General features: G+C 40.1%; 3 protein-coding genes across 36 annotated transcripts in view; 2 read left to right on the top strand and 1 right to left on the bottom strand.

Annotated features, from left to right (window-relative positions):
* Positions 1 to 656: 656 nt before the first annotated feature.
* abcb8 (ATP-binding cassette, sub-family B (MDR/TAP), member 8) lies at positions 657 to 6075 on the bottom strand. The gene is made up of 16 exons (XM_046051081.1): positions 5836 to 6075; positions 4863 to 5193; positions 4589 to 4744; positions 4009 to 4103; positions 3756 to 3861; positions 3497 to 3658; positions 3105 to 3190; positions 2901 to 2998; positions 2705 to 2810; positions 2577 to 2610; positions 2309 to 2445; positions 2107 to 2201; positions 1903 to 2036; positions 1633 to 1780; positions 1302 to 1552; positions 657 to 1101 (listed from the first exon to the last, which is right to left on the bottom strand). The coding sequence occupies exons 1-16, from the start codon at positions 5934 to 5936 to the stop codon at positions 1018 to 1020; spliced, it is 2124 nt and encodes a 707-aa protein (XP_045907037.1). The 5' UTR covers positions 5937 to 6075; the 3' UTR covers positions 657 to 1017.
* Positions 6076 to 6085: 10 nt separating this feature from the next.
* On the top strand, positions 6086 to 17352 carry atg9b (autophagy related 9B). Of its 6 annotated transcripts, none has more exons than XM_046051079.1 (14): positions 6086 to 6220; positions 6807 to 6969; positions 7113 to 7156; positions 7531 to 7595; positions 8377 to 8547; positions 10382 to 10523; positions 10731 to 11479; positions 11840 to 11993; positions 12226 to 12405; positions 12551 to 12796; positions 12908 to 13146; positions 13265 to 13358; positions 13477 to 13561; positions 14015 to 17352. In XM_046051079.1, the coding sequence occupies exons 2-14, from the start codon at positions 6861 to 6863 to the stop codon at positions 14173 to 14175; spliced, it is 2439 nt and encodes an 812-aa protein (XP_045907035.1). In that variant the 5' UTR covers positions 6086 to 6220; positions 6807 to 6860; the 3' UTR covers positions 14176 to 17352. The 6 variants fall into 6 exon arrangements, with proteins under 6 accessions (XP_045907035.1, XP_045907031.1, XP_045907033.1 ...); XM_046051075.1 differs by lacking the exon at positions 6086 to 6220 and adding an exon at positions 6231 to 6546; XM_046051077.1 differs by lacking the exon at positions 6086 to 6220 and adding an exon at positions 6231 to 6551.
* A 3956-nt stretch (positions 17353 to 21308) lies between these two features.
* obscnb (obscurin, cytoskeletal calmodulin and titin-interacting RhoGEF b) overlaps positions 21309 to 25008 on the top strand; it is a 64497-nt gene continuing 60797 nt past the window's right edge. For 21 of the 29 annotated variants that reach the window (XM_046051744.1, XM_046051765.1, XM_046051752.1 and 18 more), the window contains exons 1-2: positions 21313 to 21589; positions 22834 to 23929. In XM_046051744.1, the coding sequence (XP_045907700.1) occupies positions 22843 to 23929 (1087 nt within the window). In that variant the 5' untranslated portion in view covers positions 21313 to 21589; positions 22834 to 22842. Of the gene's footprint in view, positions 21590 to 22068; positions 22088 to 22234; positions 22271 to 22833; positions 23930 to 25008 lie in introns of those variants that run through there. The other 8 variants (XM_046051764.1, XM_046051760.1, XM_046051759.1 and 5 more) reach the window with 5 other exon arrangements.

Below are 25008 nucleotides of genomic sequence, written 5' to 3'. Positions count from 1 at the left end.
TAAACTTTCACACTAAACGTAATGGTACCAGAATAAAAAAATATATTATTAAATAATTTCCAAGATTAATCTACAAGTAAAAAAAACTTGAATATTCTCTGACATCTCTAACAGCCTAATTTGTCTGTTTAATGATGTAATGGCTATTTTAAAAGGTATTCAAATCTTAGCTTTTTACTTGTTCCATTTGGCTAATTAACACAATAAATGAATAGCAATGGCTAATATTAACCAGCATGAAAGACTGTGTCAACGCTCAGACTCTATTGACACACAAGGAATGGATAAAATAATGCCACATCAAACAGGGACACTAATGTCCCCAAATCTTCCAGGAATCAAACACTGGATATACAAGTTTGTAGTTTCCAACAGCTGTGTCACAACATATTTCAGTGGTGACAAGTTTAATACTGTATTTAGTCAATCATATCATACAGAGAAACCAGCTTTAAAAGATGTTTAACAGATATTACCAGTATCAAGGAGGTAATATTGATGCCAAACCAGCAGTTCATCCCAAGGTACCACATCCAGAATGTATGATAGTGGGGAGCAACTGACGCACAGACTAGAAATTACATTTCTGCTTTTTTCCTCCTCCATTGAGCTAGAACATTATAACTGTAGAGATCACTACAAGAAATTACACTATCCACAAAGCATGTGCTGTATTTATTCTTCAACTCTGTATTTGTGACACAACATGGAAGTTCAGTGTTATGATCCATAAAAAAGCCATTGTCGTCCTATACAGGATAAGGGAAAACAGTGTTATGAAATTCCCATTTAGTTAGACACTGTACAGTAGTGTAGTTTGTTCATTATAGTTTGATCCAGTTGGTCCGCTTATACATTCACATACATACATTTGAGAGTTTGTCATAAAATAAACAGAGAGCTAGTAGATTTATGTTTTATATAATGCATCTGTTCAGGTAAGCCCATCCAGTGAATTTTATTAAAAATAAATTCCATTACTCATTGTAGAGCTACAGTAAATACGTTTTGGTGTGTTCATTTCAGCCCCTCAGCTCTTTGCCTGCGGATTAGATCAGAGTAAAGTCCTCCTTTGCCCAGCAGTTCCAAGTGAGTCCCAGCCTTAAAAGAAGAAGGAAACTGATATAATTAAAACTTACATTACAGAGTCAGTACATTGGGATAGAAGCAATCAGTATACCTTTATGAACTCAATTCTGTTCTGTGCTTCTTTGAACTTCCAAGGTAGTCTAAGAAATTAGCCTAGACTTACAACAGGAGATAAGAGCACCTCCATTTCTCCGAGTACTCTGCTACCTCACCTCCACAATACGGCCATTGCTCATGACACAGATGAGGTCAGCCCCTTGAATGGTGCTCAGCCGATGGGCGATTATAAGCACAGTGCGACCCTTCGTGGCCCTGTCAAGCGCCTCCTGCACCACTCGCTCGGATTCTGCATCCAGGGCGCTGGTGGCTTCATCGAGCACCAGGATGGTAGGGTTCTTGATCAAGGCGCGGGCGATAGCAATGCGCTGTTTCTGGCCGCCTGATAACGTCACACCTCGTTCACCTGGGTTTAGAATCGAGGGCTTAGTATTTAAATGGCACACAAATTTGAATGTTTGTAAAGGCCTAAATGAGAGCACATACCAACAATGGTGTTATAGCCGTCTGGGAAACCTGTAATGAAGCTGTGAGCATTGGCTTGCTTGGCTGCATTAATGACCTCTGCATCTGTGGCCTCAGGCATCCCAAAGCGGATGTTCTCCATGATGGATGATCCGAACAAAACTGGCTCCTGCGAAGATACAGGGTGGAATATATGGTGAAAACATCTGTACGCGTGTATAATTAATAGTTTTATTAAACTCTAATTATCCATATTTTAAACACTGGGATGCATTTATGAACAATCTTTACCTGACTGATAAATCCAATGACTTGCCTCCTGAGCCAGCACAGATCTAGTGTTCGAATGTTGAGTCCATCTAGCATGATCACACCGCTGGTTGGGTCATAGAAACGCTCCAGCAAGGACGCCACAGTGGACTTTCCTAAAATTTATTGGAGTAATTATTTGTAGGCTCGCCATCATGTTGTTTACGTGTTGACTAAGAAAATTACCTCCTCCAGATTCCCCAACAAGGGCGACAGTTTTACAAGGTGGCAGCGTTAAGTTGAACTTCTTCAAGATCTGATGGCCAGGTCTTGTTGGATAGCTTAAAAAAAAAAAAAATAGAGCTCAATAGATCGTCTAATATTTATGTTTACGTATGTAGAATTGTCTTGAAATCTACTTCTGTTTTGACTAAGGTGAAGTTCCAACCTGAACGAAATGTTCATAAAATCCACTCTTCCTGTCAGAGAATGGTACGGGATGCGTCCTCCTCCAGACATTGGAATGGTTGGCTTCAAAGATAGGTATTCAAAAACCCGGGCCCCAGAGCTCATTCCTCTCACCATCTGTTGCAAATGTGAGAGATTAGCTTGTTTTCTCTTTAAATAATTTTTCAGATTTATACACATTTGCACACAATATAATTCTGCATTTCAAGGTAATGCATATTCTACAGATGTATACAATTTTTACTCACCTGTCCAAAAAGGATAGAGATACTGGCCAATGACCTGAGCACAAAGAGAATACAGGAGTTATATCAGCTACATTTGATTGTAAATTGTGATAAAGAGCAATCATTGTGGAGCACGTTGTGTCTTTTACCTCTGAACGGTCTGGGAAGCAACAAGGAAAGACATGAGGTCTCCAGGGGACATTTCATTGCTTGAAATTAAAGTCCCTCCAGCGAAAATAGTTCCAAGGACAATGCCTGTATCAACAGCACACAACATAAAAACATTACTGTACACCAATCTGCTCAACGTTGTGTTTATAACTTGACATAGTAAAATATACTCACAGTTCAGAGCAACATTTGATAGTCCTTGGAAAACTGCTATTCCAGCACCAAGCTTCTCATTCATTTCACATGATTTGTCAACTTCATATGCATATAACCTGCAGGAAAAAAAAGATTTTGGAAATTAAAATATACTACCTCTGACATACAGTATACCACATCTATAGCAGTACTATGGCTACATCAAGATATACTCTCACTGACTGGAGCTCCCGCTCCTCCATCGCAAAAGCTTTCACTGTCCGCACATTGCCAAGTGCCTCATCTGCCACTCCTGTTGCTTTTGCAACCTTAAATTAAACACCAACAAAGTTAAGTCAAGACACAGAGTAGCAGTCAAGAAGAAATTGCAAAGAAACTTGGCATCTTAACATTGGTGGGCAGGAGTGAGAACAGATCTATAGTATGTTAAGAGAAGAGGAGGTACAGTATGCCTGCCACTTTGTAAAAAAGGTCTGTGCTACTTGGTAATATCTACAGCTTTTTGCCCCTTTTAACATGACAATGTTAAAAGGGGCAACTCAAACTGTATACAAGACATTGTGCAGTGCTAACAAAGATTCAGAACAAAATGATAAAACTTAATTCGGTATCACCTGTTCTTGAGCCAAACGGGATAGTTTGCGGAGGACTGAGCCCATGAGAGCCCCTGCTCCCACTAAACAGGGGAGGACAACCACTGTCAAACCTGTGAGTTTGGGGGAGATGAAATAGAGAGAGACAAAACAGCCAACTGTCTGTGTAATACTCCGCAGGCCCTGCAAACATGCAAAAATAGCAAAAGAAATTGTAATTAGAAGGCTAAAACTATATAGCATGTTACTTATTTTACAACACAAATATAGAATGTCAAACCTGAGAGATGACCAATTTAAAGGATGACTTAAACTCCTGAATGTCAGCAGTCAGACGATTCACCAGCTGCCCGGTTTTATTGGCATCAAAGAAAGCCACATCTTGCCTGAGACAAAAAAAATATTTGACTGCAGATGTAGTCCACCCATGATCTTAATAATGGCCATTAGTATAAAACCAGCATCCTTTCTGGTGATCGTTGCTTTTACTGTAACCATGCATTCTTTTTTCTCTAACATTGAGCTGTATGTACCTCAGTAAGGATGCAAAAAGGGTCTTCCTCATGTCTGCTGCCACTCTCTCCCCCACCCTTGAAAGCAGGATGATGTAGCCACTCGTCAGCAGGCCCTGCATAAAGGAGGTGATTGATTTTTTCAGAATGAACGTAAGTGGAAAAGAACACGCAAATATGTTAGGGTAAGCCACAATTGATGGGGCAGAATTATTTGAAGAAAATGCATTAATCACAGTTACACTTTAAAATGTAATATATAAGACAGCACACCAGATTAGCCCAGTGGTTCTCAAACTTTCTCTGTCATGACTCCCTTTCAAAAGTCAAACAAAGTCATGTTTTTTTATATTTCTCTTCATAAAATCATGTTATTAAACTTAGCTCCACTCAGTGTTTTTCCCCATGTCATCTGCGCCCACCCTGCAGTGGTTCTATGTCCCCCCCAAGTTTGAAAACCACTGGATTAGCCCAAGACTCCTTGTGGAATTAGAACACCTGACCGAGCAATCACAGTTATATCTTAAGTTTATCTCCATTTAACAGCAGAAAAAAATGGCAGAAAATAATACAGTACAGAAATACTGACTTGTGTACTTACTTGAATACCATACAGTCCAAGTAATTTCAGTGCAGGACCTCTAATTTCATGGACATAATTCCTAGTATGTTCTCTCAGGTAACGTGCCACAACATTCACCAGATCTCCAAGCAATAAGGGAATTTGAATATTTAAGATAGCTGCACCAAAAGCAAGCTGAAAAGAAAAGTATGCAATTTAGCAAACGTGACAATGTCACTATCTTACGCATGTCACATTATAGTTTACTTTAGAAGCACTGACATTACATTCAAGTAAACTGATTCAAGCTTACCACAACAGCACCAATGAGAGCAAACAGTTGTGGTTTGACAAATTCCCAGAGGATATGCCATTTGAACTCAGGTACAGGGTTTTTGGCCACAACTTCCACCAGAGTATTGTTATTCACATCTGCCTCGCAGTAAGCTACATGGCAAAACAGTCGTGCAGAGACAGAGAGGACTGCTGGTCCCAGCATGAACTTCAGAGCCACTCGCGGGGGTATGGGTGTTCGGGTGGTGGACTGGCGGACAGCTCTCTGCGTGAGGCTCCATATACGACTGACAGCACTTCGAGGCTGCTGTAAGGAGCTGTATGCATTAGTTCCTGGAGATGTATACCACCTGGATATGAAAAGGAATATCAATGTAATAAATATTATCATCTAAGTATTACAAAGTGCATGTAACAAATGCTATATGTTTTAGACAAGAGTTTAGACTGATCTGAATTAGAGCTGCAACTAGTATTAATCCAATGATTATTTTCAGTTACTTGTCATTATTAATCTTTTCTCCATCTTACATTGGAATCGCGTCACTGGCAGCATGAACAGAAGAAATGATTACAGTGACCACTCTCTCACTATGGGTATGTGAGTAGTCTAAGTAAGTAGTATAATCCTTAAAATTGCTTGTTTTGTCCAAAAACAAAAGTTACAGAAGCTAGAGCCGTTTGATTTTAACAATTAATTGATCATCAAAATTCACTAAATGCGCGATGTTTTCTCAGTTTTAACAGGAAGAAACATTATTTGATTTTTAATGTTTAGTTTTCTCTTACAGATCAAAAGACAAATCAGTGTAAGCATGAACACTAAACAAGTACATCCCATTGTATTTATCTATATATATCTGAACACTAGGAAATCAGCTCAAGATGTACTATCCAGAAAATACAAGTAGGCCACGCTTGTCAGTGTTGATTAACTAACTTATGCCTTATAGTAGATTTAGCTAAACTAGGTACTGGTCACATTACCCTACCGTGAACGTTTCCATATGTCTGCTGTTTTATTGCATCGCGGGTATAACAATGACCGCACTGGAGCAGAGATACTTGCTCTACAACTGAATAACTGAAACATGTTCTAAGCTTATTTCAGTGACAGAAACAAAATATTCGTTAAGCTCTACATTAATCCACAAGCAACCTGCAGGCTGCCATGTTGACTCTGCCCCAGAGTGCATTTCTGTGGCTATAGAGGACAACATTTTTTACTTTGAATAATAACAACAGCGTGACGGTTTATTTAACAACAAACAACAGACTGACAAATTAAAAACAATAACATTTACAACAAAACACGACAGAAATCGGACTTTCTTTGGGTAAAGGCTAAAAAACTACAGTTGATAGCCGGAAATGACGGTGGGTTAAACCAGAGGTGACGTCAATTACGTTTTGTTGACATTTATTTGTGAAAGACAAAAACAGTGGACAGGCACTGGATGGTGTATTTTTGGAAACCGGACCGACGGACCTCGGGACAGACTGGAGACCACCGGATTGTGATTAATACATATCTGCGTGTATTAGACCAGCTCTGGTCAAGATGTGACGCCAAGCAAGGACGAAAGAAGATCTAGATCAGCAGATGGACGAACCAAGTCGGGAACAAAACAAACCGTGTCACCCAGACTACAGTAACGTTAGAGGCTGAATCATTCACATGCTAACAGCCACCTGAGAGCTGAGTTAGGTTTGAATTTTATAGTAAGGTAGCTAACGGTCATTAGTTGATCTGTCGAAGATTCTTGTACTTATCTCTTATCCGCCTCCCAGTTTATTATACATGTTACAATGGTAGTGTAGGCTTACACAAGCGTTGTCCGTTAGACTAGCAAGTTAGCAAGCTAACGTTAGCTGTTGCTAACGTTACCCTTATTTGAACTGCTGAGAAGCTAACTAGCTACAGAATGTACTGAGGTTGCGAGACTGCATTCTTTTCATACAGTGTTTACTACAAGTAGCTCGTCAGTTCGGAGTGACCTTAAGAATGTGAAGCACAATGGCCAACTTTGAAGCTTACCAGGAGTATCAGAGAATTGAGGACTTCGAGGAGGACTCGCCACCAGGGGAGGAGGATTTACTGGTGCACGTGCCTGAAGGCCTGAAAGGTAAACATGTTATTACGACTAAAGTATATTATTTTCTAACTGCACATGGAAAATATTGCTCCTTTTAATAAATAGGTTGAAAAAAATGATGCGACTGGGTCAAAATGCTTTGGGTCTTTGTAATGCTTTCATTTATTTTACAGACTCCTGGCACCATATCAAGAACCTGGATAACTTCTTCACAAGAATATCCTTTTAGATAACCGTGCAGTTAAATAGCAGGTCTTCCAAAGTGTACTCTCATTGCATGTGTCAGTGGCATTACACCATCCTGACGCAGACTCATTTAGATGTTTGTCTGTAGTCAGATTTAGAATCTGTTGAATTTCACAATGTTTACTTGTTGACTGCTATATACTTTTACAGTGTTACTACAGTCATCAATTTGAAAGGGCATTTTCAAGGTAATCTTGAGTGTGTTCCTTGATATATTTGTGATATATTGTGTAGTTCTGAAGATTGTTTGTGCTCTATCAATGTACTTTCAGTGACTGTAGTATAAGGTCAGGTTAAGTGTTTTCAATGTTGTGTTGTCAGATTTTCCTTAACCATCCCTCCCACATCTATCATTTTCATCAAAAGAATGGCTTTGCTTGTATGATGTTGTCGGAGTTCTTTGAACTTGTGTAAGTATCGTATAGTGCAATATACTGATTTGAGACGCTTAGAATGCTCCATGAGATATAGTAATTAAAAGCGTTAGGTTGAGTTTGCAGTTCCAACAGGACGCTTGATTTAAGTAAAACTTGGGCCTCGTTTATGTCACTGGTTCGTTTTCATGTTGTTATGACAGTCGACTGTGCCTCAGGCTTGAGCGTGAACAAGTCCAGCCAGATATTTTCAACAGCAGCTGTACTTGTGGAGAATCCCATGTGAAAAAAAATCCACCTCACTAAACACTGACACTGTGATGATTGCTTTTTTACTATTTATTTTGTTACTCTTTTTATTGTCATTACTTATTTAGTTTTCCCAGCATTCCTCCTGGTTGAACTTATTCTGTTAGCCTCAGTCACATCAGCATTCCAGTGTGTCAGTTCAACATATTGTTTATTTTTCAGTCCTGCTTCTACTGTGCTAGCAGGCCATCTGTGTTACTGTGAATCTGGCCACAGTCGCCATATTAACGTGGAGCCATTTAACCATTATCTGGAGAAAACAAACCAGTCAACAAGGGAACTGCAATTGATCTGTCCTAACCGCACTATTCTACATTTATCACTCCACAGTAAATGCTGAGTGCACTGTCCTGCGGCTTGATGGTTAGAAATTAAATATAGTCACTTATCTTAGAACTGTATATCAATATTTTTCTATTTTGTCATTGTTATTAGTTTTTATTTGTGTGTTTTACTGTCAGTAAGAATGATGCCTAATGTCTTTTTTTTTTTCATCTCATCCAAACAGTCAGTTATTGTTTGTTGTCACATTCACAACGTTCCTTGTCAACTGTGTGGAGTATGATGTCCTGTTTGCCAATCGAGCGGTCAACCACACTGGGCCAGGCCAGAACCCCTTGGACAGAAACAAAGTCACTCTTCCAGATGCCATCCTACCCAGCCAGGAGTGTACTCAAAGGTAATCTTATTTAATACAGTGTTATGGAGAGCTTTAGTGTTTTTCCTATGGGGGAGAAATGAGTGGAAGAGTCGAGGTGAATTCATCAAAAAAGGCTATGCAGTCACATAAAGTGATGGGCCTGTCCTGTCATTCCAGCCCGTTTGATCAGATACATTGTTCTCAAGCAGACATGGTCTCTGATATTATCAGAGCACTTTCAGAGACAGGCCTTCAGAGGGATTTAATTGCTTTGGCTTAATTCAGTTGTAATAAGGCTTTCAGACTTAATTTCTTTTTGTATTGTGTCAAATTTGGCTTCAGACTAAAAGATACACTCACATTAACAGGGAAGGCATATGGACCAGTAGCATATTTAGCTGTACCCTGTGGGTTTCTTATTTACCCAAGAAAATCATGAGAACTCTTGAATTTGTAATGGTAGCCAAGGACTCTTCAAGCTCTTTTGTTAACTATCACCACTCTAAGCAGTGATGACAAGAAACAGGCTTTTAATGTTAATGGCCCTTCATGACCAGGAACACTCACCTATAACTGATTGTTCCTGGAGCTAAGCATCCGTTGCTTGTTTTATGTTGTCCCAAAAGAAGCAACTTTAACACACATCCAAAATATGACCTCAGTGTTGTCTTTGTGCCTTATCCTTTTGACAACATTTGCCAAGTTAAAGTAAAACTGTTCCATGAAAAAGCATATAGTTTAATCAGATTGATATAGTTATTTTTATGTTTAAAATACAATGCATATCTTGTTCTAGGAAATTTCTTTCTTTCTCAGCTTTGTTGTTTATTTCAACTTGAGATTGGTAGCTGCGAGAAGCAACCTTCCTCCAGCCGATGGTTACTTGGAAGCCGGTGTTTGTGTGCTGTGTTCAGGCTGTCTTTAGGGAACACGCCAATGTAATTGATAGCTTCAGCAAGTAAAACTGGCCATCCAAAATCCTGACAACTCGGCTGGGCCAACAAGCTGACAACCACATGACGCCTCACTAGCTGACTGCAAGGGACAGTTTCCCTCCCCCCATGTTGTTATATTTTTCTCCCTAAGTTGTAGCCTAGCCTCTGCTTGTTTTCTAACAGTCTAACAGGCCTGTCATCAATTTGTTCCTGATTTTAACGGTGGCTCAATAGTCATTTATATCAAAGTCAATGACGTTCAACCACTTGGAATTCTAATTTGGGAACATCTTGTCTCGCAGTTTGTAGCCTCTCTGTCGTCCCCATGGCCACTCTCTAATTTCTCTGTTAAACCAGATGCTTGTCCTAAAAACATTATAATATTTTGTTTATTATATCTGAAAGTGATCAAATATAAAATGATGTAAAGGGGCAGCAACAATTGCACAGAGGTTAGCTAATGTATGTTTATAAGTATGGCTAATGTAATTTCCACTGTGTTCTGTGTTATGATTTGTTGGCCTTATACTCGGAAGATTCCTTAATTTTAGAATGGCTGCTTCACCCACAATCCGTAAACATGAGTTTAGTGTCGGTTTAGTTTTAACATACGCTAAAAGAGTCCATTTACAATGTCATAAGAGGAGAGGGGGTGCCATATGTGTGTCTCTGAATACACACTATAGATGTTTGTCATTTTACAGAAATTCAGAATCCCAGATTTTGAATTAGCTTCCCTATACCCACTTTCTTATTTGATTTAGGCTTGTTTGGTTTGCGATCTCTCAATCCACTTCCAAAAATTGCTTGATCATTGTAGCTCTTTCATTAAATGTCCTTGTTTGAATACAGCTATAACTTACATTTACATAGTTGCCATTACTTTAACAGATACATAAAGCCAGCCATGTCTGAAAAGGACTTTTGTTTTTATTCAGGATTCAAGAGAATAGCTGGATTATATTCCTTCTCATCATGGCAGCCATCTTCTGGATCTATCGACTTGTTAAAGTCTTCTGCAATGTTCTGAGCTACTGGGAGATCAGGCAGTTCTACATCAAAGCACTGAAGATCAAAATGGTAAGTCCTTCGCCTGGAGACCTTAGCTGTACATGCTACGGTAAAAAGGCCATCCAAATCAATCTTATGGCAAATGTCTTGTGCTTATGATCATAAAACGATAACATGAATATAACCCCGGTCAAAATGATGAGTTGTGTTATCATGCAGTTGCTCTGTATGTAGTATTAGTCAGTTAACGTTGTGCTCCTTGCCCCCTTGTCCCAGGATGATCTATGCAATTTCACATGGCAGGAAGTTCAGGACCGGCTCATCAGCCTGCAGCGAGAGCAGCAAATGTGCATACACAAGAAAGAGCTAACAGAACTTGACATCTATCACCGCATCCTGCGATTCAAGAACTACATGGTGGCCATGATAAACAAGTCCCTGCTGCCAGTGCAGCTGCAGCTCCCCCTGCTGGGCAATGTGGTGTTCCTCACCCAGGGCCTCAAGTACAACTTTGAGCTCATCCTCTTCTGGGGTCCTGGCTCTCTGTTTCAAAATAAGTGGAACCTGCACCCCAAGTACAAGCGGAGTGGGAACCGCCTTGAGCTCGCCCAGCAGCTTAGTAGAGTCATTCTGCTGATGGGTTTGGCCAACTTGCTGCTATGTCCCTTCATCCTGGTGTGGCAGGTGCTGTACGCTTTCTTCAGCTACACCGAAGTGATCCGCAGAGAACCCGGAAGCCTGGGTGCACGACGCTGGTCCCTGTACGGTCGTTTGTACCTGCGCCACTTCAATGAGCTTAACCACGAGCTGCACGGACGCTTAGGTCGTGGCTACAAACCCACTTCCAAATACATGAACTCCTTTACGTCACCATTGCTGACTGTGCTGGCTAAGAACATTGCCTTCTTCTCAGGCTCAGTGTTGGCTGTGCTTATTGCACTGACTGTCTATGATGAGGATGTTCTGACAGTGCAGCACATTCTGACCGCTATCACTGTGCTGGGGCTGGTTATTACTATCACCAGGTGAGTGTTCAGAGCCAGCCCTTTTCCCTGGGGGTACTCCAGGATCACTATCAGTAGGTGTTAAACTTAAGGAGGTTCTCTGTACTTTTTAATTGTTACTCTTGCTGTTTATAGTATGTTATGCAGAAAACCGTAAACTAAATATGATTTGCAAAAGTTTTTATTTTCTTAATTAAATAATTGATTTAGTTGTACTTCTTTAGTGTGCAGATTTTTTTTTTTTTTTTTTTCAATTTATGGGGGTATGTGAATTTTATGAATATTTTAAGGGCATCCTTGTCCCCTAATCAGTCAGACTAAATGTGCAGCTATAGTAGTAATGTTGAGAAATGCACAGACTTGGTACCTTTCCTACACCAGGTCCTTCATCCCAGATGAGCATATGGTGTGGTGTCCAGAGCAGCTGCTGCAGTGCATGCTGGCACACATTCACTACATGCCAGACCACTGGAGGGGCAATGCTAACAAGAGCGAGACCCGTGACGAGGTGGCGCAGCTGTTCCAGTACAAAGCGGTGAGGAATGGAGACACTCGGTGGATAGGAACACATTTGTCACAGTCAAACTAAAGTTATGGATGAGTTTTTGTTGTGATAGATGACGTTTTTGATGTAGCACCCGGTCAATGATGTAACAAATCACTGAATTTATTGAGGCATTTTTGGGAATGTTAATCTCCATTTGCCGATGTGTAGAATATGAATATATTTAGAATTTGAGAATCAGTGTTGTCTCTGTCCTAATCAGGTGTTCATCTTAGAGGAGTTGCTCAGTCCTATTGTCACGCCCTTCATTCTCATCTTCCTCCTGAGGAATAAGTCTCTAGAGATCATTGACTTCTTCAGGAACTTCACTGTGGAGGTGGTTGGAGTTGGGGACATCTGTTCCTTCGCACAGATGGACATCAGACGGCATGGAAACCCAACAGTACGATTTATTCCTTCTGTTACGTAGGATTCAAGCCAGTTCATTAGCTTTTGTCAAACTGGAGAGGATGACTCAATTGGCACAGGACTTGGTGGTTATTTAATGTAATGTTGTGATTGATATATCCCTTTAAATGTTTTTGCAGTGGATGTCAGAGGGCCAGACAGAGGCTTCCATTTACCAACAGGCCGAAAATGGCAAGACAGAGTTGTCTCTTATGCATTTCACCATTAAGAACCCACACTGGCAGCCGCCTCAGGAGAGTTCGGTGTTTATCAGCCATCTAAAGGAAAAGGTGCAACACGATGCACAGGGCGGCCCATCCACCCAGCTGCTGCTCTCTGAGGCGCCTCTCTGCACGTCACTGCAGTCAAACGAGTCAGGCACTGGGGTAAGAAACCCTAAGGGACCATGTTGATCACACAAATACCATGTACCACACATTTCCATTCCAATCTAATGTTACTTACTCAGTGCTCTGTACTGATGTTGTTGTTTCCAGCCTGAAAATCTGTTGGCCAGTGTCTTGGCCCACCCCATTCTAACTGCGTCAGGACTACAAGGGCGAGACCGTCGCTTCATCCCACCAAGCACCGCCGCTTCTGCTGCTGCCAGTGTCCTGGCCTCCTTGTCCACCTCCCAGCTTGCACATCCCAGCCGCGGCCGCTCACATGGCCTCCTGCCCTCATCCGTCCACCCCGAGAGCACCATGTACCGCAGCGATCGCACCGTCATTGACAGGTAGTTGTCACACAAGACATTTTTTTTACTGCATTACTTACCTTCTTCAGCTATGTGAAATTCATAAATAAATGCAAATGCTCCCTTTCTAACCTTGGGTTACATGTTATTTTTTCAGTATGTCTAACAGCGGCTCTCACATCCGGAGCAATACACTGCACACAGAGTTTGCCTCAGCGGAAATGAGCCTCCATGCCATCTACCTGCATGAGGTATTTCCTAACTATGAACTGTAACCTCCAGACAGTTACAGTTGACAATTTTCAGTATCTCTCTCTTGTCGACCACTCCAATGTTCTGCTGTACGCTAAAAACTGCTTGTCTCTCCAGCTCCACCAGCAGAGCTCCCACCCACAGAGAACTTCGGGGCAGTGGCAGAACCCAGTGCCAATGAGAGATCTGCACACAAACGCTGGTAAATGAAAGCATTGATTTTGAGGAACCTTGCGGCCTCATTATAGCTGAAAAGAAATTATGTTACTGTCAGCATGTAGTTCTGTTGTGACGATTTATGACCCGCAATTATAAATATGTCTGATATTAAGATTGAATTAAATGACTCTATATAATGCAAAAAAGATAGCTGGATGGTTATGACCTTGATCTGCCGCACTTAACTACACACTCTTATCAGATCAACAACTAGAAAATTGATCAGAGCCTTAAAGGACTTTAGATACATATACGCTGTACACAGGACATGGAGCAGTATGTAAATTTGTGCCTTTGTTAACATATTACAAAAATCTCCATAAAAGGTGTAAACCACTGATCATTAAACCTGCAGTGTTTATATTCAGAGGCAGGATAAGATTTAAACAGACTATGCCAAAGAAAGACCGTGACCCTGTATCAACACTCTTATCAGGTTTCCAGGCACATAGTGGCCTTGGTACCAGTATTTCCATGCCCACTCCTGTCCATCTTGGGGGCTGGCAAGAGGAGGAGGAGGAGGAAGAGGGGGATGAAGATGATCAGGAGATTAACAGTGGATCTACTCCAAAACAGGGCACTGGGAGTAGTTGTTGAAGTGCCTTATGTCATAAGGTATATGCTCTCTTTTAAACTCTGTAATAAGACACTTGTCTACGATCTATGCTTTGTGGTTCTGTATCCTGTGACATACTTGTTCGTTGAACCTAACAACAAATGGCCTTTTATCCTACAAGGGATACATCGGCGTGATAATTTCTTCTCTTTCTCCCTATTTTTTTTTTTTTTTTTAGTGTTTACATTTTACTTTCTTCTATGAACATTGTGGCCTTAGATGATCTTCATGGAGAATTTAGCATGGACCTTTTTAAAACACCATTCAGCGTTTATTGTAGGAGAGGCTCATTGAGTAACCACTGTCTCCGCACCTCCACGCGTCATCCTGTCACACCAGGCAGACTATGGCATCAGGGAAACCATATGTCTTCCGTCCGTTTCAACGTGATTTTGTCATAAACTTGTACGGACAAACTGCGTTTAAAGTGAGAGAGACAATATAGTGTGTTCATAGGATCACTGTGTGATGGTGGGTTTGGCCAATTTTATTGTGGAATGCAAAATGCTCGTCGCGACTTTTTGCATAGCTTGTGTGCACAATTCATGTATTTGTGCATCACAAAGTTTAACAGCATGAGTCTAATTGAAGTTTGTCACAGAGTGGTGTCTTGATATGTGCTACAAAGGCTGCAAGCTGTATCGTAGCTGTCTGAACAATTTTGATCACCTGAACAAACACATTCAGTATTTCAAGTTGTGCTGGTACCCTGGTGATTTGTATATACACTTTTGCGTCTTACTTATCCTTTTAATGTCCTCATTTTTACAACCAGATGTAATCCTTGACAAAGATACCAAGTATTGATATGATAAAGAGCTGACTGTACAGTAGCTGTACCACTAAAACACCATGTGTCCTAAAAGCCCTACTGGGTTAGACAAAACATGTCTTTAAACTAGACAGACACATGGTCGATGGTGCCGTCTGTGTTTAGTGGTCCTAAATACAGATTCTATTCAGTATTACTATTTCCACAGCATGTATCAAGACATTACTATTTCTCAAAAACAGAGATGAAATCAAGGGTCCCAGATACACTTGGCGTCAAAATCTGATGCAGATACAAGATGTCTTTTAAGTAGATTTAAGCTAGACACAAAGTCAGCTTTATGCCTTAACACCCATATAAAAACACAAGTATTTAAATCCTAGTTTTCCGTATTACCTCAGTGGTGGTGAAGAAAAACTAATACTCCATAATACCTCTGCAGTGTATTTACTCTTGTAAAATATATATAGTACACAAAGGTATATTTGCAGTGTACATATGCATCTTTTAACTGCATTTTGATTTTAATGGCAGGTGTAAATGGAATCTGTTTCATTTTCTGTTCCTATTTCTTGTCTAGCAGATGTTTTGAATCAAGCATTGATGTCCCAGAAATGGTGGGGATTAAACATTTTTTTGGGGTGACATTACAAATCTTTGTTGTGCACATTAACATTGTGTTTGTGTCCTTTACCCAAAATGCTCACATAAGAATGGAACATCATTGTAAGGGCTGTTTTAAGAGTGTGCACTGTGGACTGAAGATTTTAGGACAGCAGATCCTCTCAGTGTTTGCTTCGTCCTTCCAAAGTAAAGAAAAAAGCCTTTCCACAGTCAGCATCATTTAGCTTTAGGTTTACTTATTGGATGGCCTTTTTACCGTAGCAAATATTTAATAGATTTATTTATTTGAAAAACATGTTTAGATAGTTCTGTCAAATCACTTGATTTCACAAAAGCTTATATTCTTATTATATTATATCCCCCCCCCCCCCCCCCCCCCCAAAAAAAAATAGTTAAAAAAGTACTTTTTGAATTTCAAATTAATATAAAAAGGCTTTATTAATGCAAAGACAACATGGCCAGCTGCATGATTTTGAATGTAATTTCCACGTAATATAAACCGGGACTAAATCTGATAGTTGATGCAGTGCGCAAAATATCTTTCTACCCATTTTTTATTACATCCTACACAGATCACAGTAATATTGATCTCATTCTCTTCGACTGCAAGACTTTAGAGGCTATGTGTCTTTGCCCTCTCGTGGGTTTCGAACTATTACACTTTCTTTGTGAGTGTGTCTGTGGGATGAAAATGTTTTGACACCTGCATCGTTATGCTAACATGAACTCTGAATTTTGCACTGACTGAAAATAAAAACATTTTTAACCAATGTGTGCATAGACAGTACTTGCAACAGTTACGTTTTAGAAAAGGCAGGTCTCAAAAGGGACACTGAGTCAGTGTCCACGTTGAATGACCTCTTCTCATTGTTTATAGATAAGCAAAGCATCAGCACGTATTGTATCGTCATTGCCCACAGCAGACCACCCGGAAGCACTGTGGCCAATCATATAAGATCCTTCTTACCTCTCCTTAGTAAAGATTCACCCTGTAGGGGATGATGTGTGTTTCTGTTGCATTGTTAAATATGCTCACATGGGTATTGTGGTCACTGTCTATTTGTGCAGTGAGTTTATTATTGTAGAGACACTGGAGCTCAGCTTTGTGCACAGAGTTGGTTTCTTTTCACGGTCTCCACATTTACACCTCACTGTTACGTTTGTGTTTTTATTTTAAGCAGTGCCTTAGTATTGCTCTTCATAGAATCCAGTTTCACATTTAGCACGTACTATGTACAGTATTTCTTTTGGTAAATCATTGTGTATAGCATCAAGTATGCTATACACAGTGGTGAAGTTGTGGATGTGTCGTTGCGTCTGACAGCGCACTACTTCTGATCATGGTGTCTAAATCTGCACTTTCCTCTGTATCCTAAAGAAGCAGGAGCTTGTCTTGTTAATTGGCGGCATCATCATGGCCAACCTTCTCGTCATGCTATGGTTTCTTACCCACTACACACCAGTCTAAGAATCACAGTGACTGGAACAAGGTGCTAAGTTTTCATCCTGAAATGTTGAATATGTTTTGAGACATGTTTGTTTTGTTACATAGGTTTGTCTGTTTTGTTCTATAAATTAAGAAACACTAGCTGAAAAGTGAAACATGCCAAAAGAACTTGTTTTCGGCACAGCTTTACAATACATGTGTTGTTTTCTGTGAGTGGGTAGAGAGGCAAATAAATCTTATTTTGAGTGTATTTAATCATATCGTGTGGTTGATTGTGATGTTTATTTGAAATAAAAATATATTTTAATTTTGTGAGACATTTTCTCTACAAGTCTTGTCTGACACTGATGTATTAGTGTGGCTGCTTTTGTCTTTCTGAACTGAAAAGGTGGCCTTTACTATTACAGCATGGTGTTTATTCAGCATGGCTCGATGTCTTGTCAGTCCAACATTTTGGTCCAGAGTGATGTGGACTGCTGCTGGAATGATTGCCATGACATTTTGTATAGACATTTATGGTCTTTCATTCATGAATGATGAGATTTGAAATCCTGTGGCTTTTCATCTAACATCCAGTATCTGTTAACATGCCAGTGAGATGCCATTACTATGTTAACTTGCCAACTATACTTCTAACCAGTGTTAGTTAACATGCAGCAAGTGCATCTGAGCCTGACAAGCTGAGTCAGAGATGTCCTAAAATGGTCCCTGTACAGAGGACACCGACCTCTGTAAAGTGACTCAATAAACCCAAGGATACTTAAAGCTCCTTTGTGTGGGATATGAAAATGTCTGACTTTGGTGACACCTAGTGGTAGTGTCAAAAAAGGTAGACAGCAATGCAAGGTGCAATGAAGGTGTAACAGACAATGTAACAGTACTGACAAAACAAAAAAAAATTTTACCTTCAAAATAATTATGAGGAACATCTAAAGGAGATTTACAATCACATTTCATATTATGTACATCTGATGTATATGTGTCTAATCAATCATCAATCTAAAAAATCATCAGCAAGCTTTGGGCTTTTGAACCACATCGCCTTCCCAGAGAGTAAATAAGAGCTCACTGGCACAAATATTCAAGAAGGCAGATGACTTTGTTTAATGATGCACACAGGCTTGATACAGATCTCTATATCCAAAGAAGGTTAAAGTCAAAGTCGTTATGGTCGTTAGAACGTTAACCTTCTCTGGATATGACCTGGATGACTGAGAACCTTCACAGACATCCTGTTTAAGGCCATGCCTGAGTTTGTGCTGTGTGTCTCCCTTTAGCCTCCCAGCTCACTCAGTCACTGTCTCTTTGCAGATACTATAATCAGTTCATTCCTCTGACAGTTTAGATCCACCTCTCCTGTGCAAACCATAATAAACACACACTGGCTGAATTTATACCCTGTTTTTTAAACTTTGGCATGAACATCAAGTACAATGACATTGGCTTTGTACTTGCTTAGAATGCTTTTAATAAGAGTTCATTGGTTGTGCAAGACAAGTGTAACGAGGTATAGGGGAACTTTCTGTTATGTGCATGAGGTTCAATGGTGGGTTTGTGCCCCCATTTTAATATTTACATCACTTTTGTATATCAGTTAGATGTTTTTGTTTTGTTTTGTTTTGTGGGTTTTAGAGTAGTTAGGCTGACTTTTGGTTCACGGTTCTCTGCGGTGGCACCTCTTTGACCTGTGTTTTATCTGTTGTCCTATTAGGAACCCTGTCAATACTGTAAACACTTTCCACACTGTAATTAAACACCACATGCCTATTTTGACACACTATTTTTTGTCTCATCTGTTTTTTTTTATCTAGTTGGTTGTTGTCATTATTTAAGTCCCCATAGATCATTTGAGGGACATTTGTCTCCCTTGTCATCTGCTGTATAAATGTTCTTTTGAGGTAACACCCATGTGTTTCGACTGTGAACATGATACAACCATGACCTTATTCTTGAAATGGCTAAAAGGTCAGGTGGAAGGCCATGTAGGTCAGATATTGGAGAGTATACATCGCAACTATTTTGTGAAAATTGTCTCATCACAAAGACATGTTTTACTTGGGAATTGATCCCACTCTATGGTTGGGTTTATATTTATACACACACACACACACTGTATAGCCAGGTGCTATGTGCCTGTCTGCCCTCTGCTGTATTGTGCTGGAGCACAGTGACGTTTGGACAATTACGAGATGATGATGAAGTACCATCCATGATGTGATATGATGCAGTGATTGGATGTCAAGAAATGGTGACTACAGGATGAGAAATGGCAGGGGAGAAGAACAATTGGAGGTATGTTAAAATTTTAGTTTATATAAAAGATTGTTTTATTTTCAAGAAATATTCTAATCAGCGATCAAAAAAGGTTTTATGAAAATGGAGTTATGTATCAATCTCTTGTCCATTTTTCTTTTTTAATCAGTATACTTTCAGGAGTATGGAATCCAAACACAGTAGCCAGAACAGGATGAAGCAGAGGCAAGCAGCAACAGTGGATTACCGTCTGCTAGAGTTTCGGGGAGTTTAAATCAGGGTCCAGGCGACCTGCTGCTGTCAGTCATTGGCACTGGGGGAAAGCCCACTTTGGAAGACCAAGAAAATACCATGGGAGCCAAAGAATAGGGGAGGAAGGGGTAAGACTTGCTTGTCTTTGTAGACATTATAAGCATTAGATTTAAGAAATACAATTATTTCTCTAAATCTGGGATAAAATAGAGCCTCATAGAAAGTGGCACACAATTGCTATGTCATGCTGACTGATTGCTAAGTGTTTTCATCACTGTATTTTAGGCTTTTGTACAATATGAAGTCAGAACTTAAGTATGGACCTGATCAGCTGGGTAAAGCAGCTGTCACTGTGGTGATTTTGGGATACAATGTGCCACAAGCTCCAGGGCAGATTCATCCAATCTCTCAGTTTACCCCAATCACGTTTCCATTCAGTCAAAATATAGATATAACACACAATGCGGACATACACGTGGATAACAGGAATGTTCTATTCTTACTTTTAAGATGATGTCCACATGAAACGGAACATCAGAAAATGTGTAGAATGACAGTGAAGAAAGATACTGAGCAGTGAGCCACAGGCTGTGGCCATAGACATGCAAATGATGAAGTCATTGTTTAGAAAATGAAATATGTTTGTTTGCAGTGGTGGACTGTAACTAAGTACACATACTCAAATACTGTACTTAAGTACACTGTTGAGGTACTTTTAACTAACATACTTTATACCGCCACATTTTGGAAGCCAATGTTGTACTTTTTACTCCACTACTTTAATTTGAAAACATTGGTTACTAATTACTTTGCAGATTCAGATTACTAATACAAAATATAAATCAACTAATAAATGATTATGTATTATTATGGATCAAGCTGCCCAGCAGCATATAAAGTACTTGAAATAAGCAACATGATGTGATGCTCACATATTAATGCGTGAGCAGTTGTTTTGTGGTTTTGTCGAGTTGAGTCTACAGTCATCCATAGTCCTGAACTATAGACAAATTTCGGGCTCCACTATGATTCTAGTCGGGTGACTCAAGTTCAGTTACACAAAAAGAGTGATCATTAATTACACATAGGGGGATTAGCCTGCTAATTCCAGTAGACACAGTTTATTTATTGGCCTGAAAGGCTACATCTCACCAACCATTGCTTGAATTTAATGTCACAACCTCCTTTAAAAACCCATCTCTAAGCAATTTATTTAAAAAGGAATACACTCCCAATTTTTGGATGCTATCTAGCTCTTGCTCCTACATAATTTAAACACAGAAAAATAAAGAATTCTTTCTACTTTGTCTTTATGATGTGGAGAAGGCCATGGAACAGTATTTAGACCTTTGTGTGAGGAAATTAAAATTACAGAAAAGCCTATAAATGAAGTATGAAAAAGTAAAGTACAGTATTTTACAGACTTTCTTTATGGGATTTTGGTCTAATTTCTCAGCAACCAGAACATTATTAAGATAAAATGGTAAATTGGTGCACAATTAGGCCTATAGTATGTAGGCCCATTAAATTCTGCTTATGTATGACCTGTTACACATAAAAATGTTGCTACTGAAAGAACCACTGCAGGTGTAAGCCATTTTGGTAGTAAAACTCTTATTATGAGTTGTTAACGACTGAGTTATAGCGTGCAGCCTGCAGCAGTGTGCAGCCCGGCAGAGACCAGCCCAGTCTACCCTCTTTCCCGACCTCACCAACAGGCTATCTCCACAGTAAATGACAAGTCTATTTTGGAAAGGAGGCTGCGCCAAAATAGGCACGTCAGCTATCTGGCATCAGGAGGTACGGGGGAAGAAAGAAAAAAGTGGTCTAGTCAACCGCCCACCGCAGGAGACTGGGGGATGTTCCACCGCCCTGGATTTACAACCATTTCAAGGATATTTGAACACAAAGAAGAAATTTTGGGGGGGATTTGGGATTTCTAAACACAATATCGGAATAGACTTTCATCCGGAAACCCTGACGGTCAACTGACGTTTTAGCCCACATGATTCAGCGGCCGTTTTACCTGAGTAGCTGAAGAATCAAGGTGAAAAAGTAACGTTAGGCAAATAAATGATAATACCATTAATACCAAATGTTACAATAATTATTATACAGAAAATTTGACTTAAGTTATAGCAGTTTTTCCAATGAATTTCAACAGGAATGTGTATGGGTAACTGAACTATAGGCTATAGGCTTCTAAACTTTCACACCTGTAACGGTTAACAGTTGTCGTTGCTGCTTGGAGTTAAAGTGAAGCTAACCTAGCTAACGTCACAACTTCCAGTTTGGCTAACAGTATGTTATTTAATAGCTAATTAGCCTACAAGCTTTATGCTCCAATTTTACAACGTTAATTGAAGTCCAGCAGACGTTTTAGTTAGCGTATAGAAAACGGTCACTGGGAGATATGAAGTTATGTTTCTGAAGTGGGAGCTTTATCAAACAGCTGATGTCCTGTTCGCTTCTACAAATGGCAATGGACAGAGACGGGGTCTGACAGCTGAAGTTATTTTTGGGACAGGCGGTTCAAGCGACAGAGGTGACAAAGCTGGCAAATGTCGCCCTTTCAAAGGCACATATCTGCTCTGTTTGACCTTGTTACAGGGGAATTCAGGTGTTGTTGTGTAATTAATCTACCTTCCTACTGCATAGACTGCATGGCATGAAGTAAAATCTATGTCTGCAGGGCCAGGACAGGAGGGTAGGCTGACTGAGACTTACTGTAAGTGCCAGCCATAAATATTCTGATCTGAACTGTGAATTTGTGGCTATTTTCATAGCATAACATATTTATAGAATGCACTCAACAAACTGCCACAACGCACAGTGGTTTGGGTGCATTTTACAGGGGTCCTTAGCAATTTAATGTGTGGTCAGAAAGTAAAGTAAAACCTTTTTTTATTAATTTGTTAAAATGAGTGTCACAAACTTTGTATGAACATAAAAAATGTGTAGTCTAATTTTTATTTTTATTTATTTATTTATTTATTTTTTTACAGTTTATTGTTGTTATTGTTTTCCTAAACATTTATTAAATTAAATGATAAAACTGCATTTTTATCATTTAATTATAATTGTACCTGATTAGTAACTAAAAAATGATGTTGGTGTTTTGTAGCTAAGAGCAAACCATATCAAACTACTACCTGCAGTTTTGCCAGCTATGAAAATTAGTAGAAGCAGTTAAACAACTGTGATACATCCTGTATAGTATTGCATATTATTTTCTTGCGAACCCTTGACTGATAGTGTATTTTAATATTCACATTTGGTCTTTGATTACAGGAACAAACAATGGATCAAAACTTATTTGGAGGAGTCCCCAGGTTTCTCACCCGCCCAAAGGCATTCTCGGTGTGTGTAGGCAAGGATGCGACACTGAGCTGCACCATCGTCGGCAGCCCGACCCCACGGATCACCTGGGAAAAGGACAAGCTGAATCTGACATCTGGGGGGCGCTTCAAGACAGTGGAGGATGGGAATGTGTACCGCCTAACCATTTATGACTTAACCCTGGAAGACAGTGGCCAGTACATGTGCCGGGCCAAAAACAGCGTTGGGGAAGCTTATGCTGCTGTAACCCTGAAAGTGGCCCTGCCAACAGAAATGGCTCAGAGGGCGCCTGTTTTCATGGTTAAGCCTACCTCTGCACGTGTAGGTTTGGGAGGCGATGTTGTTTTCCACTGCCGGGTTGCAGCTTACCCTGAAACCAACTTTGATTGGGAGAAAGACGGGCGCTACTTGGGGGAGACTAACCGTATCAAGATTGTTTCCAACAGTGACAGCAGCACCTTAAAGATCCAAAGTGTACGTAACCTAGACAGCGGCACCTACACCTGCAGGGCCCAGAACGCTGTTGGCCGATCACACGCTGCAGCAGCTCTCGTTGTGGATGCCCAGGATTCCCACCACCTGGTTGCAGACAAGCACACCTCCCTCCTCTCTCACCTACAGAAGCGCAAAGAGGAAATGAAGAAGGATATCGCTATCTATCGCACTGAAGAAAGCAACTCCTCTGTTTCTTCCTCCTCCACAGTCAACATCAGAGATGGTTTGAGTTCTCTGAGTCTGGAACATGAGCTGAGGGCATCTGTGCTGGCAAAGCTGCCCAAAGGTGTGTTCACCCGCACCTGCACAGTGACTGAAGGCAAACATGCCAAACTCAGCTGCTTTGTGACGGGTCACCCTAAACCCCACATTATCTGGAGGAAGGATGGAACAAACATCAGCGAGGGCCGCAGGCATGTCATTTATGAGGACCAAGCTGAGAACTTCATCCTCAAGATCCTGTACTGCAAGCAGAGTGATAATGGTCTCTACACCTGTAATGCCACCAATATGGCTGGGCAGACTTACAGCGCTGTGTTGGTAACAGTCAAAGGTAAGAAAAAGCTACATTCATCACAGTGATGCATTTTCTGTTCACATTTAAGAGAATCCTCTACAATAAGCTATTATTAGAGGCAAGTTCTGGATTATATCACGTGTCAGCACGTATAACATCATAAAGAATGTCACTCTAGACCATCATTTATAGCATTTTCCCCATAATATTAAAAAATTCCATGATCTTTCTCTTAATACTTCCCGTCCTCTCTACCATGACTGTGGCACCCAGCCCTAAGATCCCAAGCCAGTTGGTTTCCACTGAAGACATAAATCTTTGTTTAATTAGATGATAAACTCCTTGAAATGCACCATATCATTTTCAAGGGCGTCCTCAGGCACAAAACATAAAAAACCGACAAAAAAATCAACATAGTTATTACTAACATCAACAAGGACATATGTAAGGGGCTCTTCTACCATCCCAAACCACACTTACTACAAAAAATGGCTTATAAATATACTGTAGTAATTTAAAAGCTGGGCACTGTAATTTTAAGCAAACATTACTCAAAAAGGAATTTATTGGTTGGGACTATTTTGAGCTGCAAATTAATACACATTTGGTTTTGTAGTAAGTATTTATGACAGCAGGATTGTATGTGTAATTTACTCAACATAAAATACAGTGCCTATGTTAATTACATTGAATGAACAGGTCACCCAGTGCAGAAGAGTGGCTCAAATGTGTTTTTAATAGCGATAAACGTTCAGGTTTATGGCAAAGAGGAATAAGCTGTATGTTCGTTGGATAAACACATTTTTGGCAGCTGCACCAATGTAAGTGTTGTCCAAATCACTATACCAAAGCCTCATTTGAGCCTCTCAAAATGTGAGTGGCTTTTCACAACAAGGTTGAATTCTGGCTCATCCTCTTGAGGAGGGTGTTGTGTTGCATCTATTTTCTGCCAGTGATGAGTAGTTCACAGTTGCTAAGATGGTCACTCACTTACAGGAGCACATTGGCACCACTACTAATGTGACTTCCCTGAGGAATAAAATGTCCCAAGGGACAAAATTACAGGGTTATAGATTTATGTTTGTTGTCTGATGAGGGCTGCATCACTGATGTAC

This window comes from Micropterus dolomieu, linkage group LG06 (assembly GCF_021292245.1).
Source record: "Micropterus dolomieu isolate WLL.071019.BEF.003 ecotype Adirondacks linkage group LG06, ASM2129224v1, whole genome shotgun sequence".
Taxonomy (NCBI): domain Eukaryota; kingdom Metazoa; phylum Chordata; class Actinopteri; order Centrarchiformes; family Centrarchidae; genus Micropterus; species Micropterus dolomieu.
The sequence above is the reverse complement of the archived record's forward strand: the minus strand, read 5'-3'. Positions and strand labels throughout refer to the sequence as shown.

Excerpts from the sequence above, each read along its gene's own strand:
- abcb8 (XM_046051081.1), bottom strand. The coding sequence starts at position 5,936 with ATGTTTCAGTTATTCAGTTGTAGAGCAAGTATCTCTGCTCCAGTGCGG. Across the intron at positions 3,862-4,008 it reads CTTTTTGCATCCTTACTGAG|GCAAGATGTGGCTTTCTTTG; the intron begins GTACATACAGCT and ends TTTTTGTCTCAG. Across the intron at positions 1,553-1,632 it reads CGGCTATAACACCATTGTTG|GTGAACGAGGTGTGACGTTA; the intron begins GTATGTGCTCTC and ends TTCTAAACCCAG.
- atg9b (XM_046051079.1), top strand. The coding sequence starts at position 6,861 with ATGGCCAACTTTGAAGCTTACCAGGAGTATCAGAGAATTGAGGACTTC. Across the intron at positions 10,524-10,730 it reads AAGCACTGAAGATCAAAATG|GATGATCTATGCAATTTCAC; the intron begins GTAAGTCCTTCG and ends CCCTTGTCCCAG. Across the intron at positions 11,994-12,225 it reads AGCTGTTCCAGTACAAAGCG|GTGTTCATCTTAGAGGAGTT; the intron begins GTGAGGAATGGA and ends TGTCCTAATCAG.